Below are 15,956 nucleotides of genomic sequence, written 5' to 3'. Positions count from 1 at the left end.
TTCCCTGGGAATTCAGCACTAGAAGCTCCCGAAGGAATCCACCTTTGGGAACGACTAAAGGGGTCCCAGCTTTCATACCACCACCACCACCCCCCCCGGGACGAGCCGGCCTCTCCCACGTGTGCGGGGCGCAGCCGGGCATCCATCCGGGATCCATCCGGGATCCATCCCGCATCCCGGATCCCGCATCCTGCGCGCGCCCCGCCCCGCGCACGCGCCCGCCGCGCTCCGGGTGCCGCGGAGGAGGAGGAGGAGGAGGAGGAAGAGCATCGGGAGCGATGGACAACGCGGGGAAGGAGCGGGAGGCCGTGCAGCTCATGGCCGAGGCCGAGAAGCGGGTGAAGGGCTCGCACTCCTTCCTCAGGGGGCTCTTCGGGTGAGCGCGGCAGGGGAACCCCGGCTCCTGCATCCCCCCCCCCTCCCCGCTCCTGCATCCCCCCCCTCTCCCGGCTCCTGCATCCCCCCCCTTCTCCCGCCCTCTGCATCCCCCTCTCTCCCGGCTCCTGCATCCCCCTCTCTCCCGGCCTCTGCATCCCCCTCTCTCCCGGCCTCTGCATCCTCCTCTCTCCTGGCTCCTGCATCCCTCCATCTCCCGGCTCCTGCATCCCTACCCCCCCCCCCCCCCCCCCCCCCCCCCCCCCCGCCACTCATCCTCCTCCCAATTCTTGCAGACCCCCAACTCCTGCGATCCCCACAACTCCTGTATCCCCCTCTCCATCTCCTGCACCCCCTTCCCCATCTCCTGCCCCCACTCTAGCTCCTGACCTCCCCAGCTCCAGGATTCCCCCTTTTCCCAGCTCTTGTATCCCCCCTCCCCGGTTCCTGTATCACCTCTTCCCACCGTCTGTATCCCTTCTTTTCCCATCTCCTGCCCCTCCTCTGTCTCCTGTATCCCACTTTCCCCATTTTCTGTCTCTCGTCTCCATCTCCCGCCTCCCATTCCCATCTCCTGTATCCCCTGCCTTTCCCAGCTCCTGCCACCCCCTTCCCATCTCCTGCTTCCCCTTCCCAGCTCCTGTATCCCCCTTTCCCCCGCTCCTGCCCCCCCCCTCCCCCCCCCCCTTCCCCCCTTCCCCAGCTCCTGTATCCACCATTCCCCAGTTCCTGCCCCCCCCCTTCCCATCTCTTGCACCCTTGCCGAGGGATGGACACCTCCCCCTCCCATTTCCTACATCCCCATCTCTCCCCTTTTCCCAATCCCTCTCCCCCGATGTGGGTGAGGGTCTCTGGAGCAGGGCTGATCCAGCAGCTCCCCCATCCCGCTCCAATCCCCCCCGGAGCAGCCCCTCCTGCCCATGGACACAGGGATGTGCCGAGCGCTCTCGGCCTCTGCAGCTCCTGACCCTCATCCCCGCATCCGGCTCCTCACTCATCCTGGCTTTATCCCGGGGGGGGGGAATCATCTCCCGGCCACCACGTCACCGGGATTCACCCTGGCGAGGCCGGGCTCTCCCAAAATCCCGGGTGGCACCGGCTCTGCTCCGGCTGCTGCGGCCGGAGAAAATGGCAGAGCCGCCTTTTCCCTGCTCCCGGCGCTATTCCTGGCAGCAGGGTGGCGGGTTTGGCCACCTCCATCTGGGATTTTAAGGAAAGAGCATTCCTGGAGCGATGCTCCGTGAAGGCCTGGGACGTTTCTATCCACGGGCCTGGAAAAATCAGCTGCCGCAGCCCCTGAAACCACAAGTTTTAAATAGAAATTCCGGCCCGGCCTCCCGGCAGATTAATCAGGCAGGGCCCGCTCCAGGGGCATAATCCGGGCGGCAAATTCCTGAAAATCCTTGGAGCGAACCGGCAGAGATTTCGAGAGGGGAATTTTTTTTTTAATTTTCGTGGCTAAAAATAGACGCAGGAAAAAATTAAAAGAGGAGGGAAAGGTGGCGGGGGGTGACTCGGCTCTTGGCATCTTTTCCCGGGAAACGGCGGGTCCAGGCCTCCCAGTGTCCAGGCAAACACCTTCTCTGCACCTGGGCTCTTCCTGGAATTGCCCCATTCCCTGTGCCCAGGTGTTTTTGTTCCTTTATTTTTATTTTTTGGGGGATTAAAAAGGCTGGGTTTTGGAGGCCTTGCCGGTGTAGCGTTACCTGGCACCGCCTCCCTTGGCTTTGGCTCATTCCAGAGGCAGCTTTCAAGGGCAAGGAATGATCCAAAAATCCCGCCTGTGCTTCGAAACGAACCGTGGTCGGCTGCCAGAGGGAGGGAGGGAGGGAGGGAGGGGAAAAAAAAAGGCCAGGATTCCCAAGGGATGGAAAAAAAGGAAATAATCCACGTTGTGAGCTGGGGCGTGAAGGGATTTAAGAGCCGGGTGGATTTGGCACTTGGGGACGGGGGTTTGGGGGCTCTGGGATGTGGGACTTGGTGTTCTCAGGGGGATTTTCTGACCTTAAGGATTCTGGGATTGTTCCCTGGGAGCAGAGCTTCCCACCTGGCTCCACCCTCCTGCCAGGGATTTGCCAGAAGGTCCCCCCTGCGCCTCCTCTTCTCCGGGATTCCGGGACAAAATCTGCGTTTCCTTAGCAGAAACATCGACCTCCTCTGTCTGGCATCTTGGAATCTGGGGAGAGACCCCAAATCCAGGATTCCCCTCCCAGCAGCACATTTTAACATGGAGGGGGGATCGGCCTCATTGAGCCCGGAGGGGCCGAATCTCCCGATCCTGATTTCCGCTCCGGGGCCGGAGTTCCTTCCTGTCCCTCAGGGATATTCCCACTGAATTCCAGGGGCAACACCCGTGTGGAGGAGGCCTGCGAGATGTACACCAGGGCTGCCAACATGTTCAAGATCGCCAAAAACTGGAGTGGTGAGTCCAATCCCTGCGTGTGGGGGGATCCCGGGATGAGCCGCGAGGGCCCGAACGCCTTCCTGTGAGTTATCCCGGGCTCTTCCCGTGGGGAATGGGCTCTATGCCCCTGCAATTCCTGCTATTTAAATACTGGGAGGGTGGGCATCCTGAAGGATCTTCAATGAATTTTAAGCTGGTAATCCTGCTGGGAAGCCCACATTCCCAAATTCCCCCTGACCCGGGTCCTGGAAGAGGCGTGATCCCGCTCATTCCAGGGGTTCACAGAATCCCTGTCCCTTCTCTCCCAGCGGCAGGAAACGCCTTCTGCCAGGCAGCCAAGCTCCACATGCAGCTCCAGAGCAAGCACGACTCGGCCACCAGCTTCGTGGATGCCGGGAATGCCTACAAAAAAGCGGATCCGCAAGGTAAGGGAGCGGAATCCAGGAGTGGAATCCGGGATTGTTCCCCAGCTGAGAGCTCAGTGGCAGTGGAGGAGCACTCCTGCTTCTCTGGAAGAGGCTTTGGGATGATGCAGGCGGGTCCTGGCATCTCCTCTTGGCTGTGCCAGAGCTCTGCCGGGATTTGGGATGCTGTGTTTGTTGGGAAGTGCTGCCCCTTGGCAGTTTCCATCCTGGTTTGGTTTGACTTAAGGGAAATAGTGGCTTCTTGGAATGCTTCAGGCAGGTCGCTGGGCTGGATCCCAGTGGGATCCCTGTCTTGTCCCTGGGGCTTTCCCCGCTCCTGACCTCTGATGGGATGAGAATAAAGGATCTGGGATTGCTTAAACCTGGTTGCAAAGAGCAGGGCTGTGCTTTTTGGGAAGGGCTCCGATCCCCCTTTCCCTAGCTCTGGGTGTGGAAGCAAACCCCCCACCTCCCCACCAGCATTATCCCTGTTTTCCTCTGCTGGGGGGGCCAACAGAACAAACCCGGGGTGGGTAAAACCCTTTTATAGCAGTAAACCCCCTGAATTCCCAAGGAAATGGCAGCCCCAGGGTTGATGCTTCGAATCCAGATCATTTGTAGCTGGCCCACCCCAGCGTTGGAGCGTTCCCCTTGGGAATTGCAGACCCCCAATTCCTGCGACCCCCTCCCAATTCCTGCGACCCCCTCCCAACTCCTGTATCCCCCTCTCCATCTCCTGCACCCCCTTCCCCATCTCCTGCCACCCCCTCTAGCTCCTGACCTCCCCAGCTCCAGGATCCCCCCTTTTCCCAGCTCCTGTATCCCCCCCTCTTCCCAGCTCCTGCATCACCTCTTCCCAGCTTCTGTATCCCTCCCTTTCCCATCCCCTACCCCTCCTCTCTCTCCTGTATCCCACTTTCCCCATTTTTCTGTCCCTTGTCCCCATCTCCCTACTCCCATTCCCATCTCCTGTATCCCCCGCCTTTCCCAGCTCCTGCCACCCCCTTCCCATCTCCTGCCTCCCCTTCCCAGCTCCTGTATCCACCATTCCCCAGTTCCTGCCCCCCCCTCCCATTTCCTACATCCCCATCTCTCCCGTTTTCCCAATCCCTCTTCCCCTGGTGTGGGTGAGGGTCTCTCTCTCCGGGTTCCGGAGTGGATGGGGGGCACTGGGTTTGGGGTTGCGGACACGGAGGTGTGTCATTCCAGGCGGGTGAGTAGGTGTGTTCCTCGGAGAGGCTGGAGCGCAGGGAATGCTCCGGCCGGGATTGGGGGGCGCGGGCGGGGCCGGCTGACGCTGTTGTCTCTCCGCACACGCTGCAGAGGCCATCAACTGCCTAAACGCGGCCATCGACATCTACACCGACATGGTAAGGGCACCCCGGGCGCCCCGAGGGGCTGCCTCGCTGGAGATCCCGCCTCACAGCCCCTTCCCTCCCTTCCCTGCCTTTTCCCTCCCCTTCCCCTTCCCTAGGGACGCTTCACCATCGCCGCCAAGCACCACATCACCATCGCCGAGATCTACGAGGCCGAGCTGGTCGACATCGAGAAGGTGAGGATCTGACTCCCCACCTTGGGGAGTGGGCAGGCCCTGGCACAGCCTCCCCAGAGAAACTCGTGGATTCCCTGTCCCTGGAAGTGTCCAGGGATGTCCAATCCTCCGGGAGCGACCTGGGATAGCAGGAGATGTCCCTGCCTGTGGCTCGTCTTTAATCCCTTCTGACCCAAACCATTCCGTGACTGTGTGATTTCCTTGCCAGTAATTCCCAGCGTCTGGCACTGGGATTCCTCACGTAGGTGCAGTTTGGCCACGGCTTGGAGTCAGTGGTTTTCCCAGCACAGAGCAATCCCAAGCCTCTCCTGTGCCGAGTGGCGCCGGCAGAACGCTCCGGTGGGAATCCACGTGACTGAGTTGGTGTTTCCCATCGGAAAAGTGCTTTGGGAGTGTTGTGGGGCAGTTTTAGAGCTGTTTCTGTCACTTCCAGCCCACAGTGGAGCACTGACTCCCTCACTGCCATTCCCAAGCTCCCTGAGCAGGAATCCCACTGTGGATCTGCTGCTGGAAGTTTGCAGGATAAAAGTCAGTGGGATTTAGGTGTTATTTTCTGGGGAATGATTTGCTTCCTCAGCTCCTGCTCTGCTGGATCCCATTTATCCCCATGAATGCCAGTGCTGCCTCTCCAGGTGCAGCCCTGCCATTTCAGGGCTGACTGATCCCAGAAGGGTTGATCCAGGAATATTGATCCCGGTGTTTCTGTCCCCAGGCCATCGCTCACTACGAACAGGCCGCGGATTATTACAAAGGAGAGGAGTCCAACAGGCAAGTGCTCGGGATCAGCGGGAAGGGCTGGAGCAGGGATCCATCCCGGACATCCTAGAACCAAGGTGGTCTTAACTGGGGCTGTTACAAAGGGAATTCCTCTAAATCCCAGCTGTTGGCTCCCAGTTTTCTCTGTGTGGAGGGGCTGGGGCATGGGCCGGTGTATTCCCGGGACACAGGGCATGATTTTTGGGATGTGGATTTGCAGCTCAGCCAACAAGTGTCTGCTGAAGGTGGCAGCCTACGCAGCGCAGCTGGAGCAGTACCAGAAGGCCATCGAGATCTACGAGCAGGTGAGGAGCAGCTGCTCCATCCCGTGGGATACAAAACCTCTTCCCGAGGGAAAGGGGCTCGCTGGGCTGGGCTCGCGAAGTTGCCAAGGCCTGGAATCGTGGAATTGTTTAGGCTGGGAAAGCCCTCTGAGATCGGAGTGCAACTCCCCAGGGGTCACATCCGCTGCTTTTGCTGTTGTATCCAGCAAAAGGCTGGGAGAAGGCTGTAAAAATTCCTCTTTGGATCCTATCTACGACTCCATTTGGGAGAAAATCCCCCCCCCCCGAGATTTATCAGCTCTGCCTCTGTGTGGGATATTTACCCAGGAATACCCACAGTGCTGCCTTTGTGCTTCCAGAGGGTTTATATTGCAGCAGGACTTGTTTTCCCCTTTCCTCCTCAGCCAGGATAAATCCCCCCCCCAGCCTGGTGGGATCTGACTTCCCTTGGGATGAGTCAAAACCTCCCTGATCCCCAACAGCCACTGGCATTTTTTCCACGTGTTTTCCTTCGCAGCCGTGTGGCTCTGGGTGGAATTCCGATTGGCTGCCCTGTTTTTAATCCAGGCTTTTCCTTTCCCAACCCTTTTTCCGTGTTTTTTTCTTTGTGTCCAGGTGGGAACAAACACGATGGATAACCCCCTGCTCAAATACAGCGCCAAGGAATATTTCTTCAAAGCCGCCCTCTGCCACTTCATCGTGGACGAGCTGAATGCCAAGGTCGGTTATCCCAGAATTCCTGATCCCCCCTCATGACCCTGGGCTGGCTGGGAGGAGCTCAGTGGGCTCACAGCCCTCATCCCAAAACCCCTGACCCCTCCTCCTCAGGGATTTGTGTGGCTGTCACACGGGCGGAATCTTTACACACCACAGTGTCCCGTTGGAATTCTGGTGGATAACTTCCCCAGGTTTGAGGATGGGAAGGCAAATCCTGAAAAAAAAAATCCCCAGGAACTGTGTGTGAAGGGTTCTCTTCTCTCTTCCAGCTCGCACTGGAGAAATACGAAGAAATGTTCCCGGCATTCACAGATTCCCGGGAATGCAAGCTATTGAAAGTGAGTACACCAGGGTGCTCTTTTGCACTTTTCCATGATTTTTCTCACTTTTCCCAACATTTTAGAGGACATCAGCCTCGCTGTGCCCTGGGTTTGGCCCTGACCTGGGTGTTTTCCATGGGACATGTGGGATGAGGTGCCGGAGTGGGAACATGCACTGGCAGAGCCTTTCCTCATTTTTCCTGGTGTTTTCCTAGAAACTGCTGGAAGCCCACGAGGAGCAGAACAGCGAGGCCTACACCGAGGCAGTAAGTGGGCATGGATTCCCTTGGGAATGGTGGCTCCTTCCTCCTCTCTCTTTTGGGATCTGTGTGCCCTGTTCCAGGCCAGGGAAGCTGTGGAGAGGGGCTGGGAGCGGAGCTGCTCCAGCAAGGCCCCAGCCTCCTACTTCAAAATTCCCAGTTTTTCATGGAGAGTTAAGTAAAGATCCCACCTGGGTTTGCTCCAGCTCCTTTGGGGTTTGACAGGGGCTTAAAATGCTCTGGGTGGGCTTGGAGAGACTTTTCCCTGTGCCTTTTCCCTTTTTTTCCCACTTTTTTCCCTCCTGTCCTTTTTTTTCCTCCTTCTCCTTTTTTTTCCCCCTTTCCCCCTTTTCTCCCTTTCCTCTTTTTTCCCCTTTTCCCCCCTCTTTTTTCCCCATTTTCTTCCTCTTTTTTCCCCTTCCCTCCTTTCTCTCCCCCTTTATTTCACCCCCTTATTTTCCCTCCTTATTTCACCCCTTTTTCCTTGCCCTTTCTCCCTTTTTTCCCCTCCCTTCCCTCCCCGGTTTTTCCACCATTTTCCCCCCTCTTTTTTTCCCCCATATCTTCCCCCTCTTTATTCTCCCCCCTTTCCCATCATTTTTCCTCACCCTTTTCCCCCCTTTTTTTCCTGCCCTTTTTCCCCACTCTTTTTTTCCTCTCCTTTTTTTCCACCCTTTTTTCCATCTTTTTTTTTCCACCCCCATATTTTCCCCTTTTCCCCTTTCTTTCCCCCCTTTTCCCCCCCCTTTTCCTCCCCTTTATTTCACCTCCTTATATACCTCCCCTTTTCCCCCCTTCCCTTCCCTCCCTTTATCTCCCTCTTTTTTCTCCCTCTTTTTCCCCTCTCTTTCCCTCCCCTTTATTCTCATTCTTTCCCTTTCCCCCTTTTCCCACCCACTTTTTTCTCCCCTTTATTCCCCCTTTTTCCCACCTTTTTCACCCCCTTATCCCCCCTTTATTCTCCTCCTTTCCCTTTTTCCCCGCCCTTTTCCCCCATTTTTTTCACCCCCTTATTTCCCTTCTTTCTCCAGCCCTTTTTTTCTGCCCTCTTTTTACCCTTTCCCCCTTTTTCTTCCCCTTCCCTCCCTTCCCCCCCCCCTTTTATCCCCCTCCTTTCCCTCCCTTTTCCCTCTGTTTTTCCCTCTTTTTTCCCACCCCTTTATTTTCCCTCCCCTTATTTCCCACCTTCCCTTTTTTCCCCCTACCCTTTTTGCCCCCCTTATTTTTCCCCCCTTATTTTTCTCACCCCTTTATCTTCCCTCCCCTTATTTCCCCCCTTCCCTTTTCCCCCCCCTTATTTTTCCTCCCTTATTTTCCCCCCCTTATTTTCCCTGCCTTATTCCCCCTGTTCCCCCTCCTTTCCCCCCTCCCTTTCCTTTCCCCTTTTCCCCTTCTCCTTATTTCCCGGAAAGCCCGAAGTGTTTCACTCCTCGCTCCCGCCGTTCCAGCCTCTCTCCCTTTTCTCCCTCCCTGCCTGATCCCGGTTTTCCTCCGCTCCAGGTGAAGGAGTTCGACTCCATCTCGCGGCTGGACCAGTGGCTCACCACGATGCTGCTGCGCATCAAGAAAACCATCCAGGGGGAAGGGGACGGCGACCTCAAGTGACGCCCGCGGGCTCTTCCCGCCCGGCCGAGGACTATTCTGGGATACCTGGCCCTCCCCCCCCCTCGCTTTTATCCCGTCGCTTCCCAACTCCCGGCTCCCCGCGTGTCCCTTTAGCTCCCGCTCGTTGTGGTGAGGCCGGGCCGGGCGGATCCGGCGGATCCGAGGCGGGATCCGCTTCCTCCTCGGCTCTGGTGCTGCTCCACCCGGCGCCTGCACCCGCAGCTCCCGGTTTTCCTGCTGTTCTCCTGATTCCAGCATGTACATCTTTGGTCCAGGCCAGCGCAGCACAAAGTAATCGCTTCCGACCCCGTCGTGTTGTTCCCATTTCCCCTGCTGGATACACTTGGATTTGGGGTTCTTTAAGCATTTTTTTTTTTCCCCGGTGCTAGTGAGAGGCTTTGGGATTTGGGAACCCCCCCCCCCCCCCCCCCCCCCAACATGCTGCCCTAGTGCCGGAGGCATTCCAGGCTTGGGAACAGGAGCGCCGGGATCGGTGCTGGCCCCCACGGAGCCCCAGTCCAGGGCTGGTTTTTATCTCAGTATCCAGCGCAAGGTTCTTCTCGGATGGATTTTCCCACTTTTACTTTGTGGTGTGTCCCATCCCTCCATCCCCAGAATAACTTCCACATGAGTAATAATCTATTTTTCTACCTTTCTCTCCGCGTGTGCTGGGAAAAATCCATTAGTTCCGGCCCCCCCCCCCAAAGGTGTTGGCTGAGACCTGACATCCCACGGGAGCCTTGTTGGAACAGTGGGTGCCAGGTGCTGCTTGGAAAAAAGGTGGAGACACGTTGAAAAATTCCTGCTGGAATGTATAGGTGTGTTTCAAACCACGTGGGGAGCGAGAGAGGATCGAGCTGCCTCTTTTTTTTTTTCCGTGGATATATGGGAGTCTGTGCAATTTGTCACTCGGTTTTCTGTGCCAGGAGTGAGGAAGTCATTCATTAAGGGCTGCTTTGGTGGGTCCAGGCAGCCCCAGCCCCACGTTTCTCTGGAAAAAAGAGAGAATTTGGGGGGGGGGAATTTGCACTTTGGTTGGAATTTTGGTACTGGGACAGAGCAGGGCTTGGCTCGGTGGGTGTCACTCTAGAAAGTGGCACTTGGTCTGTGCCACGAGCTTCTGAAAACCAAAAAAAAAAACCCTGATCCATGCCAAATTATTATTGTTATTATTGTTATTATTATTATTGTTCCTGCCCTTCCCGCTCCCTTCCTTCCCACAGGCTGTTGTGTAATCCCAAGTGGAGGGGAAAGCCCGGGGTTTAGGAGGTGATCTCCCAGCTCAGTTAATTCACTCCCACCCTTAGCAAAGGCTTTGTTGTGTCCGGGATTAGGGGAAAGCACAGGCTGGGAGGCTCCACTTTTTCCCAGTGTTTTTTATTTTTTAGGCCTTGTCCTGTTCCCTCTCCCCGTTGTCAGTATTAAGCACAGGGGCTGTAGGACACGGGTGGAGCAGAGGGGTCTGTTCCTACACCCCCTACACCTGTTAGTTGTGTGTGAGTAGGCTCAGCATGTCCTCCGGTGTATCCATGGTGAACTGTGACGGTTTCCAGGTGACAATCCGCCACTTACTCCGCTGTATTTCCCCCCCCAACCCCCCCCACTTCCATCACTCTCTACTCGGAAAACTTATTAATGAAATGGCCTTAGCAGGAATATCATGTTTTGTGTGACTCTGTACATGAATAAAGTGAAAATCATGGATGTAAGGAGAAGGAGAAGTGGTTTTTCTGGGAAAGGCAAGAGGCTGGAGCCTGGTGGGATGATGGAGGTGAGCAGGTGCAGTGTTTCCTTCAATCCCTGTTTGGAATCACAGGATGGTTTGGGTTGGAAGGGACCTTAAAGCCCATCCAGTTCCACCCCCTTTCCCCCATCCCAGGTTGCTCCAAGCCCTGTCCAACCTGACCTTCAGCACTTCCAGGGATCCAGGGGCAGGCACAGCTTCCCTGGGGAAACTGTTGCAGGGCCTCACCACCCTCCCAGGGAAGAATTTCTTCCTAATATCCAACCAAAATGTCCCCTTTTTCAGTTTGAAGCCATTCCCTCTTGTCCTGTTAGTCCAGCCCCTCTCCAGCTTCCTTGTAGGCACCTTCAGATCCTGGAAAGCTGCTCTGAGGTTTCCATGGAACCTTCTCTTCTCCAGGCTGAACATTTCCAGCCTGTCCCTGTGCCAAAGCGTCCCCCCACCATCAGACCATCCAGTCACCAGAAGGGTCTCAATATTCCCATATTTTAATAAGAACAGTTAAACAGTAACTCACTTCCATACATTCCCGGGAGTACAAAACTTTCCCTGGCTCCAGTTCCAGACGCTCAGGATTTAAATATATCTACAGCCTCTTCCCATCGGTCACCGGGGGCAACTGAGCTTCACCAGGAATAAATATTTCAAATATAACCTCTTGGAAATGCTCTCTTTTTTAAAAAAAAAAAATTCCCTTTTTTTTTTTTTTTCTACATTAGAATTCCATGGCAACACCTCCGGCATCCCTTTAGGATCAAAAATAGCTCTCTGTGCCACAGGAGTGTGTGGGGGGGTGTGTTTATTGCTGGACAACAGGCCCTTCAACACCAGGGTGGATTGTGCTCACCTTTCCCAAAGTTTTGCTCACAGCTCCAGCTGAGAAAGTTTCTGTGGGAATACTACGGTAACAGGCAAAAAGAAACAGGAAAATCATCTGGAAAAGACGCAGGTTTTTACACGGTGCCAACTGGGAAGCTGATCCCGAGGTTTTGAAGCATTAAACCACAGCAGTGAGTTGCTGTTCCCAAAAAAGATTCATCCCTGTCAGATGACAACTCTCAAAGGCTCCTTCCCCACCCAGGGAAAATACCCAAATACCCCGAATCCTATTCCAATAAAATGGAGCAGCAGGTGCCAGTCAGGAAAAGCCTCTGAACTGAACCTTTTCCAGAATGGTTGGTTTTCCCAGACATTTTTCCAAGAGATGTTTTGGTCTCTAAGTGCCCACTTCCATGTGAGCTGGAGCAGCTGGAAGGCGAAGACTGAAGTGCCAGACTGCTCCAGTTTTCATGGAAAAGTGGAAAAAACAAACCAGCACTTGGCTTCCACCTGCTCCTTTTGCTACTTAAAGAGACTCAAAACTCCTGGAAAGAGACTCCAAAGCTCCCCCTCGTATTCCCAAGGAGTGAGCTGGCTCACTGCTGGGATCTTTGGCGACAGCAGAGGGAAACCAAGGTTTCCTGGAAAGCAGTTTGGCCAGACCTATCTCCTGGATGAATTTCTGCTGGGGAAAATGCAGTGAATGTCACGGAGAAACACGACCTCGGTTCTCCTGATTGTCCACGTGGCATCAAATCACCTGGAAAACAAACCTGCACCACCTTTATAAACCCACCTGAACACGGTCCCCGAGCCACCCCTTCTACTCCCAGGGAATCCACGCCCAGGGATTCCCGGCAGAGTGACCTTGAAGTGTCGCCCTGCCGAACCTCCAGGAGATGGAGCTGTGGGACGAATTTTCAGAGGAATCAGGAAAATCCACTCCCACCTGCTTCCCACCACCAGCTTCCCTCAGGCAAAGGGCTTCATACAAGGGGTGCAGCTGAAGGAGTGGCAGCAAATCCCGAGCTATTCCATGTTCACCAGAGCGTGGAGCTGTGGCTGGACAGAGTCCGGCTGCGCGTGGAGCACCGCGAGCTCGCTCAGCGTGGTTCCCATCAGGGCTTCCTGCGATCCCGGCCCTCCGGAAGACTTACAGTCTGTGCCAGCAGTCCCACTGCCCGGGGCGGCTGCCAGGCTCTGGTAGGGGGTGTTCCCAGGGAAGGACAGCAGCTTCTCCGGGATCTTGGGGGACACGGCGTACTCCTCGTCGGGAAGCTCCGTCTTGTGGGCGTCGTCGTTCTTCGACGATGCTCCTTCCACGATGACAAGGAAGGACTTCCAGGGGGTGTTTTTATCGTGGATCTGGAAATGAGGAACCAGGAAAAGAGAAGGCTGGACACAAGACGACAAGGGAGAAGTTTGGACCCAGCTTGTACCTGACGCTGGCAGAAAATTCTATTTTTGGGACCACGGAACGGTTTGGGCTGGAAGGGACATTAAAGATGATTCGGTGTAAAGATGATGGCAGGGATACCTTCCACTAGGCCAGGCTGCTCCAACCTGGCCTTGGACACTTCCAGGGATGTGGCAGCCACAGCTTCTCTGGGCAACCTGCGCCAGGGGCACCTCCCCACCCTTGCAGGGAAGGATTCCTTCCCAGTATGGAGCAAGTCCAGAGGGGAGCAATGAGGCTGGGGAAGGGACTGGAGCACAAGTCCTATGAGGAGAGGCTGAGGGAGCTGGGGCTGTTCAGCCTGGAGAAGAGGAGGCTCAGGGGAGACCTCCTCACTCTCTACAACTCCCTGACAGGAGGGGGGAGCCAGGTGGGGGTTGGTCTCTTTTCCCAGGCAATGATCAGCAAGACAAGAGGGCTTGGTCTCAAGTTGTGCCAGGGGAGGGTTAGGTTGGATATTAGAAAGAATTTCTTTCCAGAGAGGGTAATCAGACACTGGAATGGGCTGCCCAGGGAAGTGGTGGATTCACCATCCCTGGAGGTTTTTAAGAAGAGACTGGATGTGGCATCAGTGCCATGGGCTGGGAACCACGGCGGGGCTGGATCAAGGGTTGGACTCGACGATCTCAGAGGCCCCTTCCAACCCAGCTGATTCTGTGAGTCTATGAGTCTATAATTCTATGATATCCCACCCAAGCCCGTTCCCCTGACCCTGGCAGCCCCCAGGAGGGCCGTACCGAGGTGTGCCGGCGCAGCGTGGACTTGTCGGTGAAGGTCCTGCCGCAGGCGTTGCACATGAAGGGTTTCTCCCCGGTGTGGATGCGGTGGTGCCGCTGCAGCGCGTTCAGCTGCGTGAACTGCTTCCCGCACTGGTCGCAGCAGTACGGCCGCTCCCCTGGGACACAGAGGGTGTTAGAGGGCTGGCACAGCGGGACACTGAGCCCTGGGAATCCCCAGCGACCACGGGGATCTCTCCAGATGCGCCAAAAACTCTCTTTTTGGGGACAAATCCCGCTTTCCTCCTTCCCCGGTCAGCGCAGGAGCTCGGAGCTAAACCAGGACACTGATTACCCTGGCTGGTTATTAACAGCACCTCCACAGCCCTCGGAAGTGTGCCAGGGAATTGTGAGACCGAGCAAGAGTTCTGAGCTGCTGGAATTCTGTTCTGAGGGGATGTTCCAGCCCCTCGCTCTGAGGAAATGCAACATTAATGTTAAAGGGACAAGGGGCACCCTGTTCCAGAGCTCTGCCTACCTATGTTCTGTACTAATGAAAAGAGAACAGAAAGGACAACTCAGTAGTCATGAATTAGATAGAAAGGACATCTGGGGAGATAAACAGCTGAATCAGGGGGGCTTTTCCCAAGTTCCCAGTACATAGTCAGGAAAAGTTCATGACAAAGAGGCTGAAGGACTGGAAAGACCACCAGAGGACTCCCTAAAAGGACAGCTCCGTCTCAAGCTCTGCCTATTACGAATATGATAATTAGATTGTGAAATTAAATTAATGTGCACGTGTAGATGTTGTAACCACTCATAAAATCTGTACCAATTACCTGGCTTTTCACTGAGAACTTGGGAGCCAGTTTGGCTGGCTGGTTCCCCAACGTTGCTCAAAATAAATACCTTTGCTGCTTAAAAGACTCAAAACTGTCTCTGGGCAGTCTCATTTCTGCCAATTTTGGCATCAACTGCCATCCCTCAGGAAGAAGTAGTGGCACCAAGAATCAAGCCGATGCAGGCAAGGCGGGAATTCGAGCCTTGGGGAAAAAGCCTGGGGGGGGAAATTCCCTGCTGGAATGTTGCAATGGCATGTGTCAAATAAAAAGGAGCACATCCTACCTGTGTGGACTTTGATGTGCTGGTACAGGGAGTTCCTCTGGGCGAAGGTCCGGAAGCAAACCTCGCACTTGAAGGGTTTGGATCCCGTGTGGATCCGGTTGTGGTGCTTCAAGTATTCCTTGGAGGCAAAGCTCTTCCCACACGTTTCACACATGAAAGGCCTTTCCCCTAAAAAAGGAGGGAGAAAAGGAGAATTAAACCAACAAGGCTTTTGGGAATGCTCTTAAAACATCCCAGCCAAAACTGAGGGATCTTGTGGATCGTGTCCTCCCTCCAGGGTCTGAGGGGGCCTTTAAAGGTCACCCAGTCCCAAATCCTGCTGTGGGCAGGGACACCTTCCACCTAGCCCAGGTTGCTCCCTAGCCTGGAACACTTCTAGGAATGGGGAATCCATAGCTTCTCTGGGAAAACTGTTCCAGTGCCTCACCACCCTCAGTGGGAGGAATTTCTTCCTAGTACCCAATTTACATAAACCCTCCTTCAGTTTAAAAATCACAGAATATCCCAAGTTATCGGGTACTCTGAGCTTTCTCAGGAAAACCACATCTAGAGACGACGGCATCCCATTCAATATAAAAAAAAATCAACAACAAAAAAAGCATCTTCTGAAGGCAAGACGGTTTCCAGCTTTCCTGGAATGGTTTGTCTGGTTTTTTTTTTTCCTCCCCCCCGGCTTCCAGGCCTCCTCCGACCCGGATCCCGCGGTGCCCGACGGCTCCTCACCTGTGTGGCAGCGTCTGTGATAGATGAGCATGTGGTTCTGAGTGAACCGGGCCCCACACTCATCACAGACAAAGGGCTTTTCCCCCGTGTGGATTCTGAAAGGAGAGAGGAACGTTCAAACACCAGGTCGAGGCTCTTCCCTCCACAGAACAACCAGAGCCGGGTGGGGGCATTCAGGGCTGGTTTGTCGCTGGATCAATGCCCAGGCCTGGGAATTTTAGGGTAAACCCAAATTTTTAAAGGTATTTTTCAAGGTAAAACAGAGGAGAGTTTAGGGAATTTCTCTCCAGGGTGTGGTGCCCGTCCTTTGGGATGTGAGGGGAAGCGCAGCGAGGGTTTTGGGATAGCCGGTTTTCACACATCCACGGGGAGAGGACAGATGGCAAAATACATCCCAAAAGATAAGGAATTAACACAGCACCGGGTTTCCAGCGTTCAGCAAGACTCCTGGCAACGGGACACGACAGAGAGGAAATTCCACTTATGCCCCAAAAATAATCTTTAGGCGGATCAGCTCATTTCCTTGGGCAGGTAAAGCTCTGGGAACGGATAAAATCAGGTTAAAGCCCCTCAGAGATGATTTTTTCCCCTCATAAAAATGCCCTGAGAGTGATGGAAAAACTGAAAAAATCAGGTTCAATCCTTCAGGGATGACTTTTTCCCTGAAAGAAAAGTCTCTGCCCTAACAGAAATGAA

At 54.9% G+C, this 15,956-nt stretch overlaps 2 protein-coding genes across 2 annotated transcripts in view; one reads left to right on the top strand and one right to left on the bottom strand.

Annotated features, from left to right (window-relative positions):
• The first annotated feature begins 216 nt into the window (after positions 1 to 216).
• Positions 217 to 10,386, top strand: NAPB (NSF attachment protein beta). Its single transcript, XM_027653949.1, has 11 exons — positions 217 to 376; positions 2,718 to 2,797; positions 3,088 to 3,204; positions 4,507 to 4,553; positions 4,658 to 4,735; positions 5,448 to 5,503; positions 5,712 to 5,796; positions 6,391 to 6,495; positions 6,762 to 6,830; positions 7,028 to 7,078; positions 8,573 to 10,386. The coding sequence occupies exons 1-11, from the start codon at positions 279 to 281 to the stop codon at positions 8,675 to 8,677; spliced, it is 891 nt and encodes a 296-aa protein (XP_027509750.1). The 5' UTR covers positions 217 to 278; the 3' UTR covers positions 8,678 to 10,386.
• Positions 10,387 to 10,891: 505 nt separating this feature from the next.
• Positions 10,892 to 15,956, bottom strand: part of GZF1 (GDNF inducible zinc finger protein 1) — an 18,713-nt gene continuing 13,648 nt past the window's right edge. Inside the window, exons 10-13 of the mRNA XM_027653796.1 lie at positions 15,261 to 15,355; positions 14,538 to 14,705; positions 13,434 to 13,591; positions 10,892 to 12,605 (exon numbers count right to left, since the gene is read on the bottom strand). Of these exons, the coding sequence (XP_027509597.1) occupies positions 12,270 to 12,605; positions 13,434 to 13,591; positions 14,538 to 14,705; positions 15,261 to 15,355 (757 nt within the window). The 3' untranslated portion in view covers positions 10,892 to 12,269. The remainder of the gene's footprint in view (positions 12,606 to 13,433; positions 13,592 to 14,537; positions 14,706 to 15,260; positions 15,356 to 15,956) is intronic.

This window comes from Corapipo altera, unplaced genomic scaffold, assembly GCF_003945725.1.
Source record: "Corapipo altera isolate COAL_440 unplaced genomic scaffold, ASM394572v1 70, whole genome shotgun sequence".
NCBI lineage: Eukaryota > Metazoa > Chordata > Aves > Passeriformes > Pipridae > Corapipo > Corapipo altera.
Note: the sequence above shows the minus strand (reverse complement) of the source record. Positions and strands in the feature narration are given on the sequence as shown.